Source organism: Chiloscyllium punctatum, chromosome 37 (assembly GCF_047496795.1).
Source record: "Chiloscyllium punctatum isolate Juve2018m chromosome 37, sChiPun1.3, whole genome shotgun sequence".
Classification (NCBI taxonomy): Eukaryota; Metazoa; Chordata; class Chondrichthyes; order Orectolobiformes; family Hemiscylliidae; genus Chiloscyllium; species Chiloscyllium punctatum.
In genome coordinates, this window is record NC_092775.1 from 54,682,388 (window position 1) to 54,708,145 (window position 25,758).

Here is a 25,758-nt window from a genome sequence, read left to right on the forward strand (position 1 = left end):
GAACGCTGGCAAGTGGAGCTGAAATGCGCATCAGCCATGATTGAATGGCGGAGTGGACTCGATGGGCCGAATGGCCTTACTTCCACTCCTATGTCTTATGGTCTTATGGTCTTACAGTATCCTGAGGCTTCACATATAGGCTGCACCGTTGGTCCATTAAGTGCCCTATTTCCCTGGTTAACCTCTTCCCTTTACATGTATTTATGGAATACCTAAGGATTCTCCCTAATCCTGTTTGCTTGTCCTTTCTCGTGTTTTGTGTTCCTTCCTGTATTCCTCTCCAGTTGAATTGCTCCCTTTGGGCTTGCTAAAAGCTCTACTCCTCATCTTTACCCAGTCCTGCGTTGTCCTAGACATCCCCAGATTCTTCCTGAATGTCCCCTATCATTTCTCCACTGTCCCCAATCTACTGGGCCAGATGCTGCTTTATTTTAATAAAACCTGCCTTCCTCCAATCCAAAGCAACCTTTTGCAGGCTTTCCCCCCCCCCCACTTTGTCCAGAACAAACCTGAACCACACTGTGTGGTGGCTGCTATCGCCTAAATGTTTCCCTATTGCCACAAACACTGGTCCAGCTTCTTTCCCCAGAACCAGATTCAGCACTCTGCCATCCCTTATTGGACCTTCTACACATGGGAATTTTTTTTTGTATCAATTTGTTCATTTCAAGAAATCTATCCTCTCTAAATCCTTAACACCCTAACTATCTAAACTTACATTGAGAAAGTTGAAATCCCCTCGTTTGATTAACTGATTAACACTCTTACACACCTCTTAACTGTCTACATATTAGCTCCTCCATTTCCCACTGACTCTTGAATTCCTCCACCACCACTCTCAAACCTACCTTAAGCACGTTTGTCTCAACATGGTTCAGGTGCAGACTGTCTCATTTGTACATTTCCCACCTTCCCCAAAAAATAGTCCGTGATCCAGGAAGTTAAAATCCTCCTCCTGCACCAACTCTCGAGCCAGGCATTAATCTGTCCTATTTCTAAACTCGCCACCATATGGCACAACTATTGATGTCTTGCTTTTTAATCTATTGCCTTGATCCCAGAATTGGTGATGCAAGCCTTCATTTTTCACTTTTCCCATGTCATTGTTACCAGCATGTACCATGACTTCTAACTCATTACCTTCCCACCATTCAGTGACATCCCTGACCCTAGCACTAGAGAGGCAACACCATCCTGGAGTCACAGTTAGCCACAGAAATGCTGGTAGACTAGCCTTTATCCGAAGTTCCAAAATTCGAAAAGCTCCAAAATCTGAAGTTTTTTCATGGAGTGTGGAGCATCAGTCATGTCTGCATAACAAAACAAGGTTTCTTTGGCGGATGAAGGCCACACCCACTCGACCCATGTAGCAGCGTGGCCCAGCACTGGCAGGCGTCAATTGTGTATTTTTATTTAAACACTGTTTAATTGTTTAATTTCACTGTGAAAATTCCACAAAGAGCTGCAGTTACACCTATGCCTAATAATAATAAAAAGAAAAGGAAGCATCTGACGTTACCAGTAATGCACAAAGTAGAGATATTGCAGAAGTTTCATCGGGGTGTGTCTGTGCGGCATCTTACTGAAGAATATGGTGTTGGAACTACTACTGTTTATGATTTGAAGAAACAGAAAGACAAGTTTCTGAAGTTTTATGGTAATAGTGATGACCAGAGACTAATGAAAAATAGGAAAACACTGCATAGGGCAAAAAATGAATATCTTAACCATATGTCGATGGAGTGAATTCAACAACGAAGTGAACGTATGCCACTGACTGGTTTGATGGTCATGAAACAAGCCAGAAAATATTATAATGAACTGAACATTAAAGGCCAATGTCGATATTCAGAGGTGGGCGGCACGGTGACACAGTGGCTAGCACTGCTGCCTCACAGCGCCAGAGACCAGAGTTCAATTCCCACCTCAGGCGACTGACTGTGTGGAGTTTGCACATTCTCCTAGTGTCTGCGTGGGTTTCCTCCTGGTGCTCCAGTTTCCTCCCATAGTCCAAAGATGTGCAGGTCAGGTGAATTGGCCATGCTAAATTGCCCGTAGTGTTAGGTAAGGGATAAATGTAGGGGTATGGGTGGGTTGCGCTTCGGCGGGTCGATGTGGACTTGTTGGGCCGAAGGGCCTGTTTCCACACTAAGTAATCTAATCTAAATTTAAGCAGCATAATGGTGTAAAATATCTGAAAATCTGTGCGAAAAGGCTTCTGCTGACCATGAAGCAGCTGAAAATTATATTTCCATGGGCAAAAATAAGAGCCCATGGAATTCAAGGAAATTTGGTAAATTGGATCTACAGTTGGCTAGGTGGCAGAAAGCAGAGGGAAATGGTTGAGAAGTTTTTTTTCTGAATGGACATCTGCATCCAATGGGGTCACAGCTTGTGCTTCATAGAAATTATTTAGACTTTAAAATGTAGGGGAGTTGATCAGCAGATAAGACAAAAATTTGTGGGGTGATAAGTAGTGAAAATGTACAGCTTTAGATTATGGAAGGACAGACTGTTCTATGGAAAATGGAACTCAACCTGGGTAAACATGAGGTGATGATCTCGAGTAGGACAAACACAAGGCAAGGAAACACATGATGAATGGTAGCATCATGAAAAGCACAGAGCATCACAAGGACCTTGGTGTGCAAGTACAGTGGTCCCTTAGGATAAAGTAGTTAAGGCAGCGTATGTGGTGTTTGCCTTCACTGGCCAAGACACAATTTAAGAGCAGGGAGGTTATGATGGAACTGTATGAAACATTGGTTAGGCCATAGTTCCAGCATCATAGATCATAATCCTTGCATTACTCCCTGCACTACACTATGCCAAATATAGAAGAAATAAGAAAGTAGTGATACATTGTGTCTAAGGAGATGGTGCAGGAAGAAAAGCTTCAGTGCAGTTGTGGAATCCACATTATGAGTGAACATAGGCACAAGTAAGGACTGCAAATGCTGGAAATCAGGGTCTAGATTATAGTGGTGCTGGAAAAACACAACAGGTCAGGCAGCAGCCAAGGAGCAGCAAAAAAAAAAAATCAACGTTTCGGGCAAAAGCCCTTCATCATCCTGATTTTTCCTGCTTCTCGGATGCTGCCTGATATACTGTGCTTTTCAAGCACAACTCGAATGGAGACATATGAGTCGATATGACAACACTGGAGAGAGAGTGTGCAGAAAAGATTAAGCAGGATGTTGCTTGGAATGGAGAGTTCTAGTTATGAAAAGAGTTTGGACAGAATGGGGTTGTTTTCCTTGGAGCACAAGTAACTGAGGGTCATGATGGAGATGTATAAGATTACAATGGGCATAGATAGAGAGGAAGAAGCCTTTCCCCTTGGAGGAAGGATTACTGACCACAGGGCATAGATTCAAGATAATAGGCAGAAGATTTAGAGGGAATAAGAGAAAAATCTGGAACTCTCTGCCTATAACAATGAAGAGCAGAAATCCTCACTGTTTGAGGAGAGATTTGTGATGCTAGGGCATACAAAGATATAGGCCAAGTGCTGGAAAATGTGATTATGATAGCTAGATGCAGGCTTTGACCAGTGTCGAATCACTGGATCAAGGGGCCTTATTCTGTGCTGTCCATCTCCATGATTCTATTGATTTATTTTTAAAATCAAAAAAACAGCAGCCATATTTAGCTTTTCTTTCTGCATCATCTCCTCATACACAATTCACCACCATTATCTTATTTCTGTATTCAATAAAATATAGTGCAGGAAGTAATCCAGAGAATGTGGTCTTTGAAGTTCTGCTTTATAATCTCTTTCGTAGCTCCCCAAAATGTACCACCAAAGCTTTACCCCTTTTTCTACTGGCTGTTCACCTCCAAACACATCTCGATCAAAATCAGATTTATACTATGATTTTAAATAAGCAAAGGTGCCTCCTGGCCAGATGAAGGCAGAGGAGGAATAATGGATCACTTAACAGAATGGCTCATCACCATTACCTTCAAGGACAATTAATGTTGGTCTAGTCAGCAACATCTACATTCCACTGAACCAAAGTCCCAAACTGTCAGGTGAAAACATAATTTCTAGCCATCAGGAAAAGGATTAACAGAAAATAATTTATTTGGCAAAAGGCAACCAAAGAAAGACTGAGTAGAGACAAAGTCAAAATGAGTTAGGTTCCTCAGCTACTTCAATGGTCTTCTTCCATCAAAGTTAGAAATGGGGGCATTGCTGACAATTGAAATGTTCTGCATCATTAGTGACTCTTCAGATACTGAAGCAGTCCACATCCAAATGGAGCAAGAACTGCCCAATAAACAGTTTGGGCTAACAAGTAGCAAGTCGCATTCATGTCACACAAATGTCAGACAATAACCACCCCAAACAAACGGCCACCTCTGACATTCACTGGAGTTAGCATTGCTGAATACCCCACGGTCAATACAGGAGGTTACCACCGACCAATAATTGAATTGGACTGACCATATAAATACAGGGCTACAATAGCAGGTCAGAGGCTAAAATGATGCAGCAATAAGTCACCTCCTGACTCCCACGGGCCGACTCACCATCTACAAGGCACAAGTTAGGAATGTGATAGAATACTCCTCACTCAGCTCCAGCAACACTCGAAACTTGACATCATCCAGGACAAAGCAGTCAGCTTGATTGGCATCACATCCACAAACATTCATTCCCTCCATTACCGACATGGCGGCATGTACCGCCTGTAAGTAGCGCTGCAAAAATTCCCCAATGTTCCTTCGACAGCACCTTCTAATTGATGTAGAAAGACATGGCTCCAGGTACAGGGGAACACAACCGCCCATTAATCCCCTTTTAACTATCTACCATCCAGATTTGGAACTATATTGCAATTCCTTCAGTCTTGCTGGGTCAATATCCTGGAACACCTGAACTGCATTTTGGATGTACTAACAGTAAATTGAATGCACCATACCAGTTTCTCAACGGCAACTTCAGAATAAAAAAAAAATTGTAGATGACATGAAATCTTAGTTCTGTCAAAGTCATTGGTCACCAGTGCAACATTTCCACAGGATGATGCTTGGGATAAACCAGAAATCGGAGTTGATAATTCTCTAGATCAGTAAAATTTATGTAATCTTGTCATATGACTGGGCTAGCCACTCAAAACAGATTCAGTGGTAAGAGCATGTGGTCATGGAACAAAAGGCAAGCCACTTTTTTAAAATCATGATCTTCCTGCAAAGGATATACTGATATGAAGTTGAAAGCATGCCCTGTACCTTTAAGAGAGAGGGCAACTGCCATCAAGACAGAAACGCGAGGAAATATAACATCTTGCTCTCTTAGAAATTAGGAAACACTTTCTAACAAATGTACCTTTTCATATGAAACATATTTGCAGTAAAAAGACAGACATCTACAGGGAGATCCTCAGCCAGAAGAAGAAAGACACAGAAGACGACAGCGACTGTGAGAGATTTTGAAATTAAGTTGATGTAATTCTAATAAGTGTCTTATTGGAACTGCATATTGTTAGAGAGCTGGAGGCAGATTATAAGCAGTTAAGAAAAACGGAGGCTTAGAATTGTGAATAGCTGTTTTATGTTCACGGAGTTAAAAAATAAATGGATGTCATTTTCTTTAAATAGTGGAATTTGGGAGTTCTGTCACTCGTTTTAACAGATTATGAGGCAAGGCGAGCTTTTCTGGGTGTTTGGTCTAATTAACAGAGGTGTTCACCACTGTGTTGTAACATAAATAAAGACCATGAATAAGGTTAAACCTGCAAAAAAATTATAAGCACCAAAGGGCAGGTGACGTTAATACAGTCAGTGGAAAACTGCAGCAAAAAACTACAAGTGGACATGACCAAGTCGCAGGATGTTCTAACACAAAAATAGGTCAACGACTCTGAAATACAAGCTGTTCACCAGACTATATTGGAATAATTCAATGTGCAGATTTTTCTCCTGCAAGGGAGGGGGAGGAGGAAAATGGTTGCCTGTCCCAAGACTGATATGCATCAAGGCACCTCCAAAGAACACTGCCATCTCCAATCCAATTGTACCTGGGGTAACGTATGACAGAGTAATGGAGGGCGGTCTTGAGTGAACATGTGACTATGGGGGAGTGGCCAGAGTATTTGTAAGCATGGCAAATGACCTGTATAAAGGGGTATGTTTTCTTTGTTCAGTTCCTCACTTTCACTCAACCTCGCACGCCTGCGAAAAAAAAGGGGTTGATCAAGGGGGTCACCTAGCTTGTACAAGCTTTAGTAAACTTTAGTTTGCAGAAGTTGGTGTGCACAAATTGTATTCGTGTGCAAATTCTCGGGAAAAGAACTTAAGGTACTGCAGGTTAGCCTGTTATCAAATGTCTTCTCAAAATCCAAATATATTACTTCAACTACTACTACTTTATGTATCCTGCTTGTTACTTCCTCAAAAGAATTCTAGTAAATTTGTCAGGCATGATTTTTCCCTCTGTGAAGTTATATTGTGTCTGCTTTATTATTATGTTATGTATTGCTAAATACTGTGTTGAGACAATCACTGATTTTCTTTATTTTTCTCATTTTGTATTGGAATTGTGAGCTTAAGCATCAAACTCTGAAAAGTTTATTTTAAAAGTAAAACAAAAACTGATATTTGCATTTGGAACTGACCTGGCAAGATAACTGCAGATTAATTATTGTTCTAAGCACACTGCAGACATTTCAGCACTAGGACATGTTCTGCTGGAGGACTATCAGCTGGACGTTGCATGGTCCATCAGCTAGATATTGCATCGGTCAATCAAGACGAGGCTGGTGCTGGCTGGTACACCATAGAGAATGTTGAAAAATGAGTTGGTTTCAACTGTTTTTTTATCCGGGAGCAGAAAGCTGTGTACTCGAGAGGCTGCTGGATTGAGAAGCTGTGTTTCAGTTTTTATTCACTAATTGTATATTCAGTTAAAGAATTAATGAATTTGTGAAAAGAATCCCAATTTAGAATAAATAAACTTTGGAGTTGACATTGACCGGTGACTTCGGAATTCAAATAAGATACAATCGCTTTTGCCTGTATTACAATGTATTGCTCGAAGATTCTATAACAAGTTAGTATTGATCTTTGAAATAGTTATCAAATAAACAATAAAAGAATTGTAATTTATCAAACGTTTTAATTTAGCCAGTTTCCCTAGCTCTTTTTCTCGAGTGATAATTATTATATTTATTTCCTCTCCTACTTTCGGCCCTTGATTATATAGTAATTTTGGAAAGCTGTCAATGTCTCCCATGGAGACCGATGCAAAGTATTTATTGAACCTCTGCCATTTCCTGGTTTTCCATTAGTCCCCCAGACTTGCTCTCTAAAGGGCCCATGTTAACTTTGGCCTCTTTCATTTTACACAAAAGTTCTTGCTGTGCATTTTGATATAACTTGCAAGTATTAACTCAAAGCTTATCTTCTCCCACTTAATTTTTTGTGCTATCTTTTGATGGTCTTAAATACCAAAAAGCACTAACCTTTATAGTACTCCACTACCTGCCAGTTTGAAAATGCCACATTCCTCTCTATTCTTTGCTTCCATTCACCCTATAATCCATCTTAATATGTTACCTCCTATTTCATTATGCCTTTTCTTGCAGATTAACCTTTACGTGACTCTATTTCAAATGCCCCTAGTTGCCTTAAACCTACATCATCTAGCTTTGAACTCCCCTAACCTAGGGAAAGATCTTTTCTATTCATCTATCCAGGCCCTTCATGATTTTATAAACCACTATAAAAGGTCACCACTCAACCTCCGAAGCTCTAAGGAAGATAGCCCCAGCCAATTCAGCCTTTCCCATTAGCTCAAATCCTCCAACCATAGCAACATCCATTTAAATCTTCTGTACCCTTTCAAGTTTAACATCTTTCCGATAGGAAGGAGACCAGAATGGAATGCCAAACGTGGCCTAACCAATGTATTGTACAGCCGCAACATTACCTCCCAACTCCTGTACCATTCAAGGCAAGAGTAGAGTATCAAACGTCGTCTTCCCTACCCTGTCTACCTCCGTGAACACTTTAGGTTAGGTACATCATCACTAGATGCAAACATCAGACACACTCCAGTCTGCAAGATCACATGCTTCACCTGCAATCTCACCACATTGACTGCACTGGAATGACACTTATCCTCGTTCTCATACCTCACATCTTGCGACCTGAAAGAAAGCTCCAACTGAAGCTGAATAGGAACTACTTCATATTGCTTACCCACATTGACTAGAAATTGGCACTAGATTGCATAAACTCATTTTGCACTTCAAATCTAACCCACAGTGACAGGATGGCACTGTGCTCCCTAAAGTGACAATTGTATTAAAAGGAAACAAGTACACAATTAGTGAACACAAGATGGATGCATTAGCAAAAACAGGCAGACAGATATATTTAGCAATGGGCAGTTTTTCAAGAAACAAACAGATAATGCTGGAGCTACTAAGGAGGTCTGGCAACGTCTCTGGAGAGACAAACAGAATTAATATTTCAAGTCTGATACAAACTTCTCCAGAACTTTTCTTTTGTGCTTGCTCAAATTTTCAATGCTCACAGGATTTTGCTTTCATGCTTGAGTTTCAACAAAATTGGTTCAAGTACATTTCAACGTGGACAAGAAATGATAATAAGTAGTGACATGGGAAAGGCTTTACTATTCTTACAAAATCAACAGGTAGCTAGGATTTTAAAGATTAACAGGGATTAGTAAACAGCATGGAAGTAGAACAATTTGGATTACCCTTTGAGACAGCCAGTGCCAAATTGATGGGTCAGATGTGTTGTATTCTGCAAGTCTGTATTACTCCTTCACTTAAACCAATAGAGATTAATTTTGTCACCAATTTCTTAAAACCTTACAATGAGAATAAATTACTCAATTATACAGCATCCAGTAAAGAACTTATGCACTAGGTAATTTGTTTTCAAATTGGATCACTCATTTAGAATACAGAGGAATCAGGCTAATCATAGAAATAAATCTGTCTTCCCTGTGTAATGACAAGCATCTACAGCAAAGCACATTCCTTTGCAAATGTCTTCTAATGCCGTCATGATTCAGATTTTTTTTCAATATACAGATGCAGTTATTTTTAAAATGTACTGTACTTAAAATGTGGTTCTAAATATTTAGGAAAACAAGTGTCTACGAATATTTAATTTCAGGAGTGTCTGAGTATAGCCTACAGGTGGCAAATATAATTTTAGCACAAGATGTTGTTAAATTTGTGAGGGTGCACAAAATATTTACAAGGATGCTGCCAGGGTTGAGTTTAAGCTGTAAGGGGCTGAATAGGCTGGGGCTATTTTCCCTGGACCATGAAAGGGTCCTTGTAAGATGACCTTGTAAGATTTATAAAATCATGAGGGGCACGGATAGAGTGAATAGTCAAGATCTTTTTCTCAGGGTAGGGAGTCCAGAATGAGACGACATAGGTTTAAGGCAAAAGAAAAAGATTCAAAAAGGAACCAAGGAGTAACGTGTTCATACAAGTGGTGCGTGCAAGGAATAAACTGCCAGAGGAAGTAGTGGAGACTGGTACATTCACAACATTTATAAAACATCTGCATGGGTCTATGAATAGCAAGGGTTTAGGGAAATATGGCCAAAATGCTGACAAATAGGACTAGATGAATTTAGAATATCCTTGTCAGCATGGGTGAGTTGGGACAAAGAGTCTGTTTCTGTGATTACAACTCTATTACTCTATTCAAATCAATCCACCTGCAAAAGCATTATAGTTTTAAACTCAGAACCGTTCATGACAAATTTGGCTAGAGAGTTGGCTGATGGTTTGACAGTGAGTGGTGACGACAAAATAGTTCAAAGACAAAGACAAAGACAAAATAAATTCAAAAAATTACAAATTCTATCCTTTCAGTTTTGGCTACTCGTACTACTCAATCCTTCCAAAAGATTGGATGAAATTCACCAGTATAATTAGTTGACAACAGGGCCCGATAAACACACTCCACCAATTCTTACACAACATGCCTAGAGACAGTTGACAAAAGCATATTTAAGCACATGATTCAGTTCAAAACATAGAAATTAGCACAGATACCACTGACAACATTGTGATTTTTGTTTAAGATTTGTAACTCAGGTTGTGGTTCAGCCTTTCAGTTTGCTCACTGAGCTGGAAGATTTGTTCTGATGTTTTGTCACCGTGCTAGGTAACATCAGTGAGCCTTCGGTGAAGCACTAGTATTTTACCGTTGTCCTCTAGGAATTCTCTTGCATGCTTTTGTTCTGTCTGTCTCAGGTTGGTCGTATTGTCCCAGATGAACTGGTGTCCCTCATCGTTCCATGGGTGTCCCATTGATTCGTTTTAGGTCTTGTCATTGACAACGTTTTTACAATGTTTGAAAATAACTTGTATTTGTTCAACATTTTTTGAAACTTCAATGTACAGAAGTGCTTCACAGCCAATTAAAGGGATAAAGTCACCATAGTCATACCACACCATTGGGCTGCACTCATAAGAGGGAGACAACTGATCGTGTTTTAACTTCATCATCATCAGCTCAGTCAGTGTCGGAACTGAACTTATGCTGTTTACATTACTTTAAAATTTTAAACTGGCTGCCCAGCCAACTAAGCTGATCAAACCTCTTCACAACTAAGTAAATACAATCATTACTACATTTCAACGTATGTAGAAAAATACAACAGCTGCTCTGTGTACACTTTTAATGAGCAGGTACCCCTTTATTAATGTTTTAAAAGGGTCATTAAGTAGCATGAGCTGACTAAGCATTTGTTCAATAATACCATCAGCAACTATGACACACATAACTGCTGCAATTTAGGGAGAACAGCTTCTTACTATTTAGTCCACAATTATTTCTTTCAATAATCACCAGTTGATATGCAAATCTCATAAAGCAAAAACATGAAACCGATTTTTTTTTACTCTGGCTAAACACTTTACAAACATAACTACTTCCCAAACTATTACTTCGCCTCTGGTGTTCTCTAGGGTGCTAGCAACATTTTGAGTTATTGTTTCAGATTTTCTACACGCGCAGTTTCTTCTTTCCTTTACCTGTTTGTTTATCATTTGAAATCCACTACAGAAATTTATCACAGTAAAAGGCAACAGTACAAAACGTCAAACGCTAAACTGCTGCTGAGCTAACTACTATCAAGTCGGCTGTAACCGGGACAACCACTTACCCCAAGCAGACAAACTTTCAGCTCCCTCAAAGCCATGGTAAAAAAAGCTGGAGGCTTTCAGAAATCCACACACATCTCCAGTAGGACATTTAAAGGAGAGGGGGGGGGGGGAAGACGAAGGGAGGTAAAGTGGAAAAAGGTAACACTGAAATCACCTTTCGAACGTAATTTTTTTTAAAGAAAATGGGGAATGTGTTTGGAAAGCAGGCCGGTAGTCAGCCGCTATGAACCACAACAAAGCTCGGCATCCACAGGGCCACCGCCACCATCTTGCCTCGACACCGTCACGTGACCAACGCGAGCCCTCCACCAAAGAGCCTGCAACGCGATCATATTTTTGAGAAGTCACTCCTCGAGCCATGTTGCTTCCTGTTCAGATCTTAAAAGATAAAATACACACTCTGTGTTTTTTTTAAAAATAATATGAGGTAACGTGAAGCCCGAGGGGAGGGTCCGGAACGTTGAGCACGTGATCGTCGGTCTGGATTTGAAAACAATTCTACTCAGCCTTAATTTTGATTCGAAATAGCTGTTTGACAGATGGCTGCCAGAAAGCGTTTTGCTGCGCTTGGCGCATTCATTTACTTTGTTCTTTAACCACGGAAGTGGGTGTCCTGCCCTCCCCTTCCCCCCCCCTCACCCCCACCCCCCTCCCCCCAGATCCATCCAAGATGGCGGGTATGTCAGTCCTTAGCCCGTTAGCGGCTATTTTGACACTCTTTATCGGCGCCCTTTAACACCCTTTCTGTTTTTCTTCATCTCCTCCTCTCTCTCCCAGGCCTCTCCCTGTATTACGAGGACTCACAGGACGAGCTGGAAGAATGTGAGTATGGCGTCGATGTGTTGTTTGGGGTCATGGGGCTAAGAGACTCTTGGGGCCCCGGCCTCTGTTGCAGAGGTAGTGGCTCGGGGGTGAGGGGTGAAGAGGAAGGGGATCAATGCCCTGTCAGCCCGGCCTTAACCTCTTCTTTCAATCTCCCGTGTTGGTTCTTTGGACGTTCCCTACCAGATGTCGAGTTTATTCTCTTGTTTAACCCGCCCGAGCCCTCAATCTCACGCTGCCCGCTGCAGCTCCCTTGCTTTTCCCTCCGGGTAGAAGAGGTGCCTGTCAGTGACTGATCATATTCGGTCTCGGTGTTGGCCTTCTCCTTTGGGTTCGATGTTACTATCGCCATCGCAATAACTTAAGACCTTGCTTCTCCGGGAGTGGGTTTGGGGAGGTTGCCGTTGTCTCTGAGCTGAACTGTGTACTTGACCGCTGCAGTACGTGACTCAATGACTAGACATCTGTCCAGATGATGTACTAGTTGTTGCTTTTTGTTTTGGAAATCCCTCTTTAGTTTTAAATACTACTCCAATTTCCTGTGGATGCCCTGGTTCGCACAACGAACCTTGTTGAGTTTACTGATAAGTTGGAGGATTTAGGCATTATTTTGCTAAATTTCACGAGGCTACTAGAACAGATGACTGAGGGGAGGCAAAATAAAATACATCACAAAATGTTTGTTTCTTCGTGGATTTAAAAAAAGTCAATAAACGTTTGGAATATTAACAAGTGTTAGCTATATTATCTCCAATGACCAAATCTTAAAAAGCACTGTATTGGCGAACCTATGGGCTACCATTGCGTATACTAGTTGCATACTATATTTAAGTCTTGTGCCACAGAAAAACCATTTATGCATAGATAAACCTAATTGTCATAAATTGATCCATTACTTTAAAGGGCTTGCCTCATATGGAGCTTAATAAGGTAACGAAAATCCTGGATCGAAAAGTGTGGCACTGGAAAAGCTCAGCTGGTCAGGCAGCATCCGAGGAGCAGGAGATTCGACATTTTGGGCATAAGCCCTTCATCAGGAGCTAAAATCCTGGTGAAGAAAAGTATAAAATTAAAGTTACACCTAACAAAAGTAAGCAAACAAAAACAGAAATAGCTGAGGAAACTCAGCAGGTCTGTTTTGAGGAGGGTCACTGGACCAGAGTTGACTCTGCTTTCTCTACAGATGCAGCCAGACCCGCTGAGTTTCTGCAGCTATTTCTATTTTTGTTTAAGGTTACACCTGTTTGCTCCACCAACTGAATTGATTAATTTTGATGTTAGAATTGGCAATATTGGAAATGTACTACGTGAAATTGTACCAGTAGTGCATTGTTTTGTGGTGGAGGCATAGACAAGGATTATTTAAAATTAAACAAAGTAATGATAGACTCAAATTACTTTCCTTGAGGCGTAGTATCATTAGCATTTTGTGTGTTTGCAGATTTAGGGCATTGGAATTATGGGGGTAGCCTATTTGGTAGACTTAGGTATTTAAGGATGAGTGTTTCTGAGATGTGTTTTTGACAGTGTCCACATTTTATCCCTGGCAGTTTTTCCCCTCCTTTTGTCAAAATTTCTACAAGTGTACACGTTTCTGTGTTGGGCTCTAGTGGCCCACCAAAAGATTTGCAAATGTCTTGGACCATTTATCTTCAGGCGATCCTAAGGGAATTCTTGCCAAATGATCACATTTTGACTCTTGCCTCAGGCAAGCAATACAACCATTCCCAAAAATTTTTAACAAGTTGATTGAATTTTGTGGTGTTGTTAGAGTTAGCCAAGATCTCCACATCAAACAGATCATTCTTTTAAACGTATTAAACGCTGCTTTCAAGCCTAGCTTCCTTCCTAAGACATGGTGCCCCCCAGATCTGCTCACAGTACTCCCAAGTGAAGTCTAACCTGGGTTTTCTATAGCTGCAACAAAATTTCTGTGTCCACGTGCTCCATTGCCAATTCAGGACTTGGCTGTAAATGAGTTTCTTCACGGAACAATTAATCAATATTTGGAATTAAGGGAGTTGGGGAAGCTGGATCACTGAGTGTCTTTAAAGAGCAGGTGTTTAGACTTTTGAATGGAGATGTACAAGGTCATGATGAGCTGGCATGAAGGAATTGTTGAAACATGGGACAGATTGATTGAAGCATAGTTACATTTAAATAAATTACTTAGACGAAGGAACTGAAAGTACCATTGCAATATTTGTTAAAGACAAGACAATATGGGATGCAAGTTAGGTGCATTATTCAGGGGAACTGTAGAGTAATAGGGTAGGGGAACGGGTCTGGGTGGGGTACTCTTCGGAGGTTCAATGTGGACTTGTTGGGCCAAAACGGCCTGTTTCCACACTGTAGGGTTCTACTCTATTCTATTCTAATATTACTAGTGGATTAATTTTACTATGACTTGAACAGACAAATGTTGCCTTGGTTTAATTTTTTTTTGCCAAAGCACTACTGTGATAGCAAGTGAATAATGACAGGCTATTTACCAAATGGGGCGTCACAACAAAGCTAGATTATCTTCTTACTCATTGTTCACACATGTATTTCCAACAGGGCTCAGTAAATGGACCAGCATCCATGCCCACATGCAGGAACAATGGGCCAGCTATAGGAACTATGCTGCAATCCCTGCTGAAATCAGCTTGTCACATCTAGGATTGTCATGGTCTGCTGGAGACTGTGCCACAATTGTCACTGATTTACATGTTGAATATTGATCCTGCTATTTGGAACAAAACAACTTGAATGAGGATTGACAAAAAAGGTCTTTTTATGTACTTTACGAAAATCGGATCCAAAGGTTTTTTTATGTTAACTTTAAAAATATCTTAGCAATTACTGGGAGTTTAAATTTCGTGCTTATACAGCTTCCAACCTATATGTAAATAATTGTAAAATTGTACAGACATCTAATGATCTGTGGTTGTTTGAATTTGCACACCACTATTGTTATCTCAACTCAAGATTGCTGTTATAAAAATGTCCTTGGTTAAAAGACTGATAATTGTCACAAGCAGACTGCACAGTTGGAAAATTTAAGCTGTCTGCAACAAACATAGGTTACTTTTATAGCTGCTTTGTCACTGCAGCATTTCTGATTAAACAAAGTAAAGGCTTGATGTCACTGAGTTAATTATCGAACATCTACACTGTTGAACTGCAGCTCTTACTCCCCAGAATCTCTTTACACCCAACTCCTGATTGCGTCTGCAATTAGGTTTCAGCCTCTGCAACAGTACTGAAACAGCCCTTAAATACACAAATGACATTCTGTCTTGTGCTGATTGTGGTAAACAATCTCACTTCATTCTTTTTCACCCATCAACAGCCAATCACACCATTGATCATGCCATCCTCCTCTAATGACCCTCCTTTGTTCCAAAGTTTGTACCTGACTGTACCCCATTGTTCCCTTCTTTTCGATCCAGCTGTAGCCAGAGAATCACCTATAATGACTTTCTTTCCCACTCCTGTATTGTTGTCTCCAGAGCACCTTCCCCTCTCTGCTTCCACAAAAGCTTTGTCCTTTGCCTGTTTTCTCGTGTAAACACCATCCCTTGCAGTGAAATTTATAAGGTACCACATGCCTGCTGACAGCATCTAATTCAACCACACTGCCACCTCATTCAAGTTGTTGACTGTCCATGATATATTCCTCTTTTCTGCTCATCTATGCAGGTTGTCATTAACTACTGGCAAGAACATCACTGCTGCCTTTGCACTGCAAACTGTTCCTGTTTCTGGATACAGTCTGAGGCTGAAATGATTTTTGTAACTTTACTGCTCTATTTGAACAAGAGTAGAATTTTCAATAGCATAATATCACTTGGACATGTTCACTTTCAGCTTTGACATCAGGCATCTCTAGACCTTGCACATTCCATAAACTTGAGCTCATCTGAAAGTCTGGTGTCTCTTTCCAACCCTGTACAAGTTCCATTCACTCATCACCCTCATTCTCTGAGCTGGAAAGCTTCCCTCTCCATTTATTTGTTTTGAAAACTATCTTGCTTTTTTTTGGCAATAAGTGCTGGCCTGGCCAGTGATGTCCTCATCCAACGAATGGATAGAAATAAATCCTCGTTGGCATTCTTGAACATAGAACATAGAACAGTACAGCACAGAACAGGCCCTTCAACCCACGATGTTGCGCTGACCATTGATCCTCATGTACGGTAAACCTAATATACGAACCCTCAAATTACTGTGACCATATGCATGTCCAGCAGTCTCTTAAATATCCCCAATGACCTCGCTTCCACAACTGCTGCTGGCAACGCATTCCATGCTCTCTCAACTCTCTGCATAAAGAACCCGCCTCTGACATCCCCTCTATACTTTCCACCAAACAGCTTAAAACTATGATCCTTTGTGTTAACAATTTCAGCTCTGGGAAAAAGTCTCTGGCTATCAACTCTATCTATGCCTTTCATTATCTTGTACACCTCAATTAGGTTATCTCTCCTCATTTTTTCCAATGAAAAATGTCCGAGCTCAGTCAACCTCTCCTCGTAAGACAAGCCCTCCAGTCCAGGCAGCATCCTGGTAAACCTCCTCTGAACCCTCTCCAAAGCATTCACATCTTTCCTATAATAGGGCGACCAGAACTGGACGCAGTATTCTAAGTGCGTCCTAACCAAAGTTTTATAGAGCTGCAACAAGATCTCACAGTTCTTAAACTCAATCCCCCTGTTAATGAAAGCCAAAACACCATTTGCTTTCTTAACAACCCTGTCCACTTGGGTGGCCATTTTAAGGGATCTATGTACCTGCACACCAAGATCTCACTGTTCCTCCACACTGCCAAGAATCCTGTCTTTAATCCTGTACTCAACTTTCAAGTTCGACTTTCCAAAATGCATCACTTCGCATTTATCCATGTTGAACTCCATCTGCCACCTCTCAGCCCATCTCTGCATCCTGTCAATGTCACGCTGCAGCCTACAAGAGCCCTCTATACTGTCAACGACACCTCTAACTTTTGTGTCATCTGCAAACTTGCTAACCCATCCTTCAATCCCCTCATCCAAGTCATTAATAAAAATTACAAACAGTAGAGGCCTAAGAACAGAGCCTTGTGGAACACCACTCACCACTGACTTCCAGGCAGAGTACTTTCCTTCCACTACCACTCGCTGTCTTCTGTTGACCAGCCAATTCTGTATCCAGACAGCTAGATTTCCCTGTATCCCATTCCTCCTGACCTTCTGAACAAGCCTACCATGGGGAACCTTATCAAATGCCTTGCCGAAGTAAGGCATTTTCTTTTCCCTCTCTTGCTCGTTCTTTCTCTCTGTCTCTGTCTGTCTGTCTCTTTTATAATCTTCAATAACTAATATCCCATCACTAATTACCCTTTATTTGTTAATTCAGGGCATCAATATCCCTGACATTCACTCTTTTTACATTGGCCAGGGCTCAGTGGTTGGAACAGATTGACAACCCTAATCAGGAAGCTTCTATTCTGAGGTTCAACTTGCTGACCTCGTAACAGTCACTACATCTCTCCACCTCTGAGTTCATGGACGCAGGACTGTCTGATTTCTTTGAGTGGAGTGTTTTAACACCACCAACTCAGAATCCGACAGGGAAGGCGTGTAATGAGCAGGAACTTGCCTCTTGAGTCTGGAGTGCCTTGGTAGATTTTTGCTCTCCTCTTCTGGAGACAGAAATGTCAAGGTGGTTAGTTCCATCAGGTTCATCTCCGATTTAGAGGACTCAATGTTTGATGGAGAGGGGCAGTCATCAGAATTTGTGAAGACTCTGAGGGAAGAGCTTTACTCCTGCATAGTCTGCAAATTTTCAGCTTTCAAATGGTCCATATGCTTATTCAGGACTGTCGCACCAAACTTTATAAGTCACTGTTCCTGATCTCATGTTGATAATGGATCTTAACCATGTGACACCATTTCCATGATTCTTGCACCAAACTTTTTCCCCGTATCAAACTGTCTCTTTCCTTTGGTGGAGTCTTGGGTTTGGCATTAGAGTTCCTGATGCCATTTCAATCTCCCTCACAGGTCCGGGAACATCAGACTTAGCCTGGTGGACAGTCTTTTATTCATTAGCAACTCTGCCAGGCTCTCTTAGTGGTCTGAAATCAAAAAAGGACCTTGATAACTTGGTAACTAATGAGGCAATGGACTGTTTGTTTTAGTCAGGCCTGCCTTCAAAGTTTGGACTACTGTTTCTGCCACATTGTTGGATGATGGGTGGAATGGAACTATCTTTGTACATTGAATCCTATTTGAATTTAAGAAATAATTATCATCCCTGATGATAAAAGATGGTCTCTTATCTGTTACCAAAACCTCCAGGACTCTGTGTCGCATAAGATATCTGCAATTTTTCTACTGTCACTCCAGTGTTTGATGAATGTATGTTTGTCCAACCTCTTTGAGTGGGTGTGTACAATGTCTAAAAACATTGAACCAATGAACGGACTTCCATAGTCAACATGCAACTGAGTCCAAGGCTTACCTGGCCATTCCCACAAATGTGGGGAAGCTGCTGGCAGTCATTTTTGTCCTTGTTGACATTCTGGGTACTGTCCCACTAAAGTGCTTCATTTGAGTTCAAGCCTGGCCACCAGACATAACTCTTTATCATCATCTTTTTGTGAACTGGATGGCCCTGGTGGAGTTCAGCCAGTATTTGATGGTGAACTTTGCTTGAGACCATCATTCTTGCTCCCAAAACAACATGCTGTCCTCTACTGTGAGTTGGTCTGTTGAGTCCATAAAGGTGTTAATTGTAGCTGCAGTGGCCCTTTGGTTTTCCCCATTAATGCCAATCCTTTCATTGGGAAAGGACTGAATCTTTCTGTGTCCAAAGTCTGATGATGTCAGCTGTGACTGGGAGCATATCCAGAAAACTCAACACTCTGTTCCATGAGGGGTACCACTGGTAATATATCCACTAATGGAAGGTGGCTCAATGCATCTGCATTGACTACTTGGCCTCCTGGGTGATTGTAATCTGTAATTATAAACACTTAATATTAGAACCCACCACTGAATGCAGCCTGAAGCTATGGACGATGCCACTTTAATCTCTTTAAGTGGACCAAGTAGAGAGTGTGGTCCATGATTATCATGAATTTCACCTTAAAATGTATTAATGAAATTTCCTGACTCCAAATATGATCATGAATCCTTCCTTTTCTATTTGGTTGTATTGGATGCTGTTGGATATTCCTCTTCAATGGGCCAGCTCTGAGCTAATACAACTCCGATATCATACAGGGAGGCATCACTTGTCATTACAAAATTGTTTTCAGGATCACAGAGTAACAATGCAGAGATCAGTCATTTTTTTGCTTCTTTAACAGCTAAGGCCTATCTATGAGACCATTTCCAAGGTTGACCCTTTTATAGGAGTTGATGCAATGGTGCCACGATGGGTGCCACGTTGTGTACGAACTTTGCATAATAATTTACCAGACCCAGAAAGGACTTAAAGTCTTGGACAAACATAAGGGCTGGGACACTTTTGATTGCTCTCACTGTCTTCCAATGCGGTAAAGCCAGGAACGCACATTTTTCCCTTCTGAGGCACTTGGCTCAAAAAATGCCTTGGGATGATGTCCAGGTTCTCTAAGTATTCCTTATTAATTTTTCCTGTTCTTGTTCCCTGTTATTAACATTATTAAGTGAATTGTGAGCTGAGGTAGACTTTGCAAAATGTTTTCCATCATCTGCTGAAAAATTGAAGTCTGATGATATATTGGTATAAGCCCTCCTGAGTATTAGTTATAATACTTTTCCAAGAATTCTGATCTAAATACAATCGCAAGTAAGCGGGGCTCATGTCATGAAGGACAATGCTCCTGCCAGCTTTGCGTACAAATCCTCTATCCAAAGGAATGAGTATTCATCCAATTGCAAAAAAGTTTACTGTTTGGTTTGAATCCCCCTAAAGGCAAACAGACCCATTAGATTTCAAAATTGTTGTGAACAGTGCTGCCCATTCTGCAAATTAGATTGGTTTAATGACAACTCCACTTTCCAGTTTTCTGAATTCTTCTGCTTTTGCGAGTAAGGCAACTGGCACTAAACAGGCTTTCCAGAGTCATGGAATTATTTCCTGGTCAACATACATAGTTACTTTGGCTCCACTGATAATTCCTCGACCTTCCTGGAAAACCTCAGGGTATTTAATTACAACTTCACTCAGACAGCCATTTTCTAATTGAAAAATGTTGAGTCAATCTAGGTGAATCTCTCGCAACTAATTTTGCCCCATCAAGACTGGGCCTGACCCTTTACTGCTTCTCAAAGAGACTGGAGCCAAAGTTGTACCCTTGATCTGTGAAGATTCCCCGGGATAGGGTCTCTGCTTAGCTGAAGCCTTTTACAAATTTAAGGGCTGGAGTGAATTTTATTAGAAACTGGTTCTGTGATCACTTATACAGCTATACTGGTATCATTTGAACCAGATAGCCATTTAACCAGACAATTATTTGATTGGTTCTGATTTAGATGTTGCTAAGTGATATAACTGTTCCAAACCAGATGCAGCTGGACGTTGCAGGGTATGAACTCTCCTGGACAACTTCATGGATGCTGGTCCATGAGTTACCTTCCTCCACTTCAATACTAGTAAGACTCTGCTATCCTGAATCTGTATATCAACATCAATTCCAATATATTAATGGAAAGATCCTGAAGAGATTTGTCACTGTTTGTCCAAGACTTGGTTTGTTTTGGGATTTTACTGTAGGCTGACTTAGAGTTACTCTAATCAGAGTATGTTCTGAATGAGGCTATGCAGTTGCCTGCACTCACGTGGTATTCCTCAAGCTTGGGTGAACTGGTGGGGGTATCCACATCCATCAGAATACATTGCAACTCGTGCTCCACTTGCTGCATTTTCCGATGATAAAGCTAGTTGTTAGCACCTGTGTGATGTCCTCTGACCCTCACCCAGTAGGTGTTTTTGCATAGTCACATTATTAATCTGGCATACTAGACTATCTCTAAGCATCTCATTAAGGGTTAAACCAAATTCACTTGCATCTGCCAATCCTCTTAACCTAGTCAAAAATGCTGATAACAGATTCCCGAGTAAAAGCGATAGCATCTTAGAATTAAAGGAGGCTTGAGGTTGTAATATTCCTAAACTGTGTCAGTCAATTTCCGAAAGTTAAAAATCATACAACACCAGGTTATAGTCTAGTAGGTTTATTCGGAAGCAGTAGCTTTCGGAGCGCCGTTCCTTTATCAGGTGGTTGTGGAAGTGAAGATCATGCTCACAGAATTTATAGCCAAAGGAGTCCAGTGTCATGGAGATGTGATACAGTAAACAATCTAGAGAACAGAAACCAGCATATTCCATTATAAAAGATGGAAGTTTTAATCTAACACTGGCACCTCCAATTCCTGAAAGTGTTTAGTTTCCTGTGCCTCAGCAAAATTTAACATGTTAAAACCAGAAAAAGTTGCAGCTCCAGAGGCTATCAGGAAGTTAATCTTTGTTTCTCATCTGACACAATGTTGTTTGTCTGGACTCCTTGATGGCTGGCTCAAAAGAGTCAAGCTTCCCAAAGGCACAATATAAGAAAAAGCTTACCTCACCAACTTCATCAGGGCTGTTGCGAATGAGTTTCTTCAGGATCATGCTTTACTCTATCATGTTATTTCAATCGCCATTGAAATAACACGATGGAAGATGTCATCCCATCATCAACCACTCTTGGTTTACAAACGCGTAGCTTTTGACAACAGCACTGCCTCTCAGTCAGGCAATCAGGGCATTAGTATCCCTGAAATTCACTCTTTTATGTCAGCCAGGGCACTGTGTTTGGAAGAGATGAAGAGCCCCAATCAGGGACCTCATATTCTATGATGTTTAGTTAATTGACCTCCATACAATCAATCCACTCCACTTTTTCTGTATCTCGCACTCCTCTTCCTCACTTTGTCTTGTCCACGTTCCCATAGCTTTCTCTCTCACGCACTTTGGTACCATTCTCTCTCACCTCTCACACTTTCCCGCATGCACGCTTCCCTCGTGTTTTCTCCCTCTCGCTCGCCCACGTACCCTGGGAGAACACAAGGGTTCTAGCGCGCCCATGTACCCTCACGCTGTCCCTGATGGCAGGCTCCCCTCCTGTTGCTCATCACAGAAGTTCACATGTTCAAGACAGCGCAAGTGAGACAGCACGAGTGTGTGCGCACAAGAGTATGGGCACAGGGGACAGTGTAAGGGTACGTTTGCATGCGGAAGGTTCAGCACAAAGGGATGCACAGCACTCCCCTTGCTCATCTTGCGTGTGTGCGCGTGTGCACTCTTTTGCATTTTCTCTCGCATGCATACTTGCTCACAATTACCTTCATGCAGATGCTCTTCTCATGATTAACTTCACGTGCGCATACTCCTCCCACGATTACCCTTAGGCGCGTGCTCATCTTGCGCTCGTGAGTGCTGTCCCTCATTTGTGCATTGTTTGTCCTCGCTCTCTCCTTCGTGCACCGCTGTCCCTCACGTGCACTCTGTCCTCGCGCTCTCCCTCATGCACGCTCTCTCCTCTCACACTCCAGCATGCATGCTCTCCTCACACTCCCTCAGCGTGCTGTTTTTCCTTGCGTTCTCTCCCATGCAATCTCTCCTCACATACATTCTCCCTCGTGCTCGCACGCACTGTCCTCGGGCAGTCCCTCATGGGCACTTTCCTTGGTCTCTCTCCTTCGGCTCTCCATCATGTGCCCACTCTCTCTCCTTGCACATGCGCCCACTCTTCGGGCTGTCCCTTCTGCGCGCGCATTCTCTCTGGCTCATTCCTCACGCTGTTCCTTGTGCGCGTATGTTCTGTCGGGCAGTTCCTTATGTGCACTCTCCTCGGTCTTTCTCCTGGAGCTGTCCCTCGTGTGCGTGTGCTCTCTCCACATACGCATGAGTACTCCTCATACTGACCCTCGTGTGCGTGTGCTCTCCTTGCGCTCTCCCTTGAGTGCACAGCCTCTCCCTCATGGGCTCGTGTGCACTCCCCTTGTGCTCTCGTGCGCCCTGTCCTCACGCTCTCCCTTGTACGCGCACACTCTCTCCTCACGCTCTCCCTCGTGCATGCGCGCGTTCTCTTCTTGCACTCTCCCTTCATGCTCTCCCACGCCTGCATGTGCTCTCTCTCCATGCTCTACCTCGCATGCACTGCTCTCTCCTCGCGCTCTCCCGCACACGCACACTCGTGCGTCTGCTCTCTCCTGGTGCTCTCCCACACTCCCCGCCCTCTCCTTCGTGGTCTTCTTGTGGTCTCTCCTTCCGCGCACATTCTCCTCGTGCTGTTCCTTGCACGTGCATGCCTCCCCTTGAACTTTCCCTCGCACATCCTGTCAAGCTTCCCCTCCCGTTTCTCCTCTCACTTTGCCTCATGCCTTTCTGTTGTGCGCATGTCTCCCCTTGCACTTTCCCTCGTGTGTTCCCGTGACGCGCTTCCCTCACATGTGCCCTGTCCTTGTCCTTTTCCTCATGCACATACTGCTGTCTCCTTCGCCCGCACGTGCTTTCCATCACACTTCCTATTGCCCTTCCCTTGGCGCTTTCCTTCGCCGTTCCCAATGCCTGCTCCCTTTCTCCTCTCGTTTTCCCACATGCCATCCCATCATGCGCATGCGCCCCTCCACTTGAGCTTTTCTTCTCTTGTTGCACTTCCCGTCGCACTTGGACGATTTGGACAAAGAAGTCTGCATCCTGTATGTCTCTATGACTCTGTATCTGATGGCAAGTTTCAGCAAACTCATTTGATAAATTGGAATATATAGAGGAGTAGATAATATATGCTAACTGTGGAAAAAGTGGGGAAACTTAAAAATCTGAATTTCTGAACAATATAGGTTTAAAATAATCTCAACTCAAGTCCCCAATTAGCTCAAAAGACCTGAGACAAATCGGCTTAAAATTAAAGCCACTGCATTTTAAAATTCAGTACCATGCTCTGCCCTTTCAGTTACTTAGGATGTGCCGAACTTGGTTAATGACTCCAGCTCTCTACGAGGGTGTGAATGAAAGGATGGTACAAAGACTTAAAGGAAAGGTTTTTAAAATAAAAAAACAAAACTACTCCACATATTTGCTTGAATGTGTAAGCAGCTCATAAACTCCATAAAATTATGAGGAATTGGTTGGTTGTTGGAAAAAGAAATGTCCAAGAACAAATTCTGACTGTGGACAGGCTAATTAAATTACTCAGAAAGGAAAATACTGACAGAGAATTGGTGTGTTGAATGAGAGCTTTGCCTCTTCTATGACTAGGTTTTGTTGCAAATGTTTGAAATGAGAATGCAAAGTCCATATCTTATTAGTGTAGCATTTCAATGCAAGGGGATAAAGATGCTAGAAAACTGAGTTTCAGTGCTTAATTTAGTGTACTTGTAGATAGCCATCTGATTGTGACATTAATGTATTGTTCAGTACATAGACCTCCAAAATACAATCGGTTCTGATATAATGCAGTAGTTCTACTCCTGTGAGATAAGATCTTGCAAGAGCTGCACCGTTTAAACTAATGGGGCTGGAATCACATTATAGCCAATTAGGATAAGGAAGTTTGTATTCTACAAGTAACGGTCTAAATTCTTCAATCACATTAAAGCCAATTTGCATTGAAGAAACACTTGTTCTAGCAGAACTGACTGCATCAGTCTTGCAATTTCTAAAGTAATGTCTTCCATCTTCTTATACTGCATACAGATCACACAAAAATGAGTGAGATATTGCATTTGATTTAATGCTGAAAAATTTGTTCTTGATGTTAAACCAAGAAGCTTAGAAAATAGATTCAAGGGTAGGCCATTCAAACTTTCCAGTAGTTCAGGCAGCATCCGAGGAGCAGTAAAATTGACATTTCGGGCAAAAGCCCTTCATCAGGAAGCCTTTATTCCTGATGAAGGGCTTTTGCCCGAAACATCGATTTTGCTGCTTCTCGGATGCTGCCTGAACTGTGCTCTTCCAGCATCACTAATCCAGAATCTGGTTTCCAGCATCTGCAGTCATTGTTTTTGCCCATTCAACCTTTCTAGCCTGCTTCATCATTCAATGTGATCATGGCTGATCATACAGTATCCAGTATCCCACTATTACTTTCTGTCTATCTCCATCTAATGAACCGGCCCCAATAGCTTTCTGTGGTAAGGAAATCCACAGGTTCACAACTCTGAGTGAAAAAAGTTCTCCTCATCTCGGTCCTGAATGGCTTAGCCTTTATTCTTGGACCTTTTGAGGCTGACTGGAGAAGCTTGTGATGATTTAGCACCAAGGCCACTCTGACTTGAGCACATAACCTTTCCATGAGGAAAACCGTATTCTTCTTTTAACTATGATGCTGTTACTGGGAATTGGCTGATTTTTCCAAAGTTCAGACAAAAAGCTAATTATCGCTTGTTGTTTGTAGGTTATTGATCTATGGCAGTTGGCTCGTGCATTTTTAAATGTAACTATACTTCAATCAGTAATGAATCCACTGATGTTTTGGGACATTGTAAGGAAAGCTGCCAAACAAGTGCTTGGATTTTCTTGAGTCTTTTGAAATCTGGTGACTGTAATAGCTAGTTCATGTAATAGGTGTTAACTGATTAAATGTTGCAACTTCAGTTGCTGTGAAACCAATTCAGGCTGCTAGCTCCAGTACTAATGACAATGGGAACTTAGTGTCAGAGATGTACAGATAATCGCTTGGACACTACACATGTACACACATCTTCAGAGTTGTGGCGATTTATTTGACAGGTACTACTAGCCAGGAAGTGCTGTGAAAGGTGGCTTA

The 25,758-nt window shown here is 41.8% G+C and overlaps 2 protein-coding genes across 4 annotated transcripts in view; one reads left to right on the top strand and one right to left on the bottom strand.

Annotated features, from left to right (window-relative positions):
- The window catches only part of rab22a (RAB22A, member RAS oncogene family), a 67,108-nt gene extending 55,670 nt beyond the window's left edge, over window positions 1–11,438 (bottom strand). The window contains exon 1 of the mRNA XM_072556849.1: window positions 11,171–11,438. Within this exon, the coding sequence (XP_072412950.1) occupies window positions 11,171–11,206 (36 nt within the window). The 5' untranslated portion in view covers window positions 11,207–11,438. The remainder of the gene's footprint in view (window positions 1–11,170) is intronic.
- Window positions 11,439–11,485: 47 nt separating this feature from the next.
- Window positions 11,486–25,758, top strand: part of LOC140463118 (serine/threonine-protein phosphatase 4 regulatory subunit 1-like) — a 123,463-nt gene continuing 109,190 nt past the window's right edge. The window contains exons 1-2 of one of the 3 annotated variants that reach the window (XM_072556848.1): window positions 11,486–11,598; window positions 11,949–11,993. Coding sequence is in view for 1 of the 3 variants with exons in the window: in XM_072556847.1 (XP_072412948.1) it covers window positions 11,842–11,848; window positions 11,949–11,993 (52 nt within the window). In the remaining 2 variants the exon portion in view is untranslated. Of the gene's footprint in view, window positions 11,599–11,663; window positions 11,849–11,948; window positions 11,994–25,758 lie in introns of those variants that run through there. The other 2 variants (XR_011954613.1, XM_072556847.1) reach the window with 2 other exon arrangements.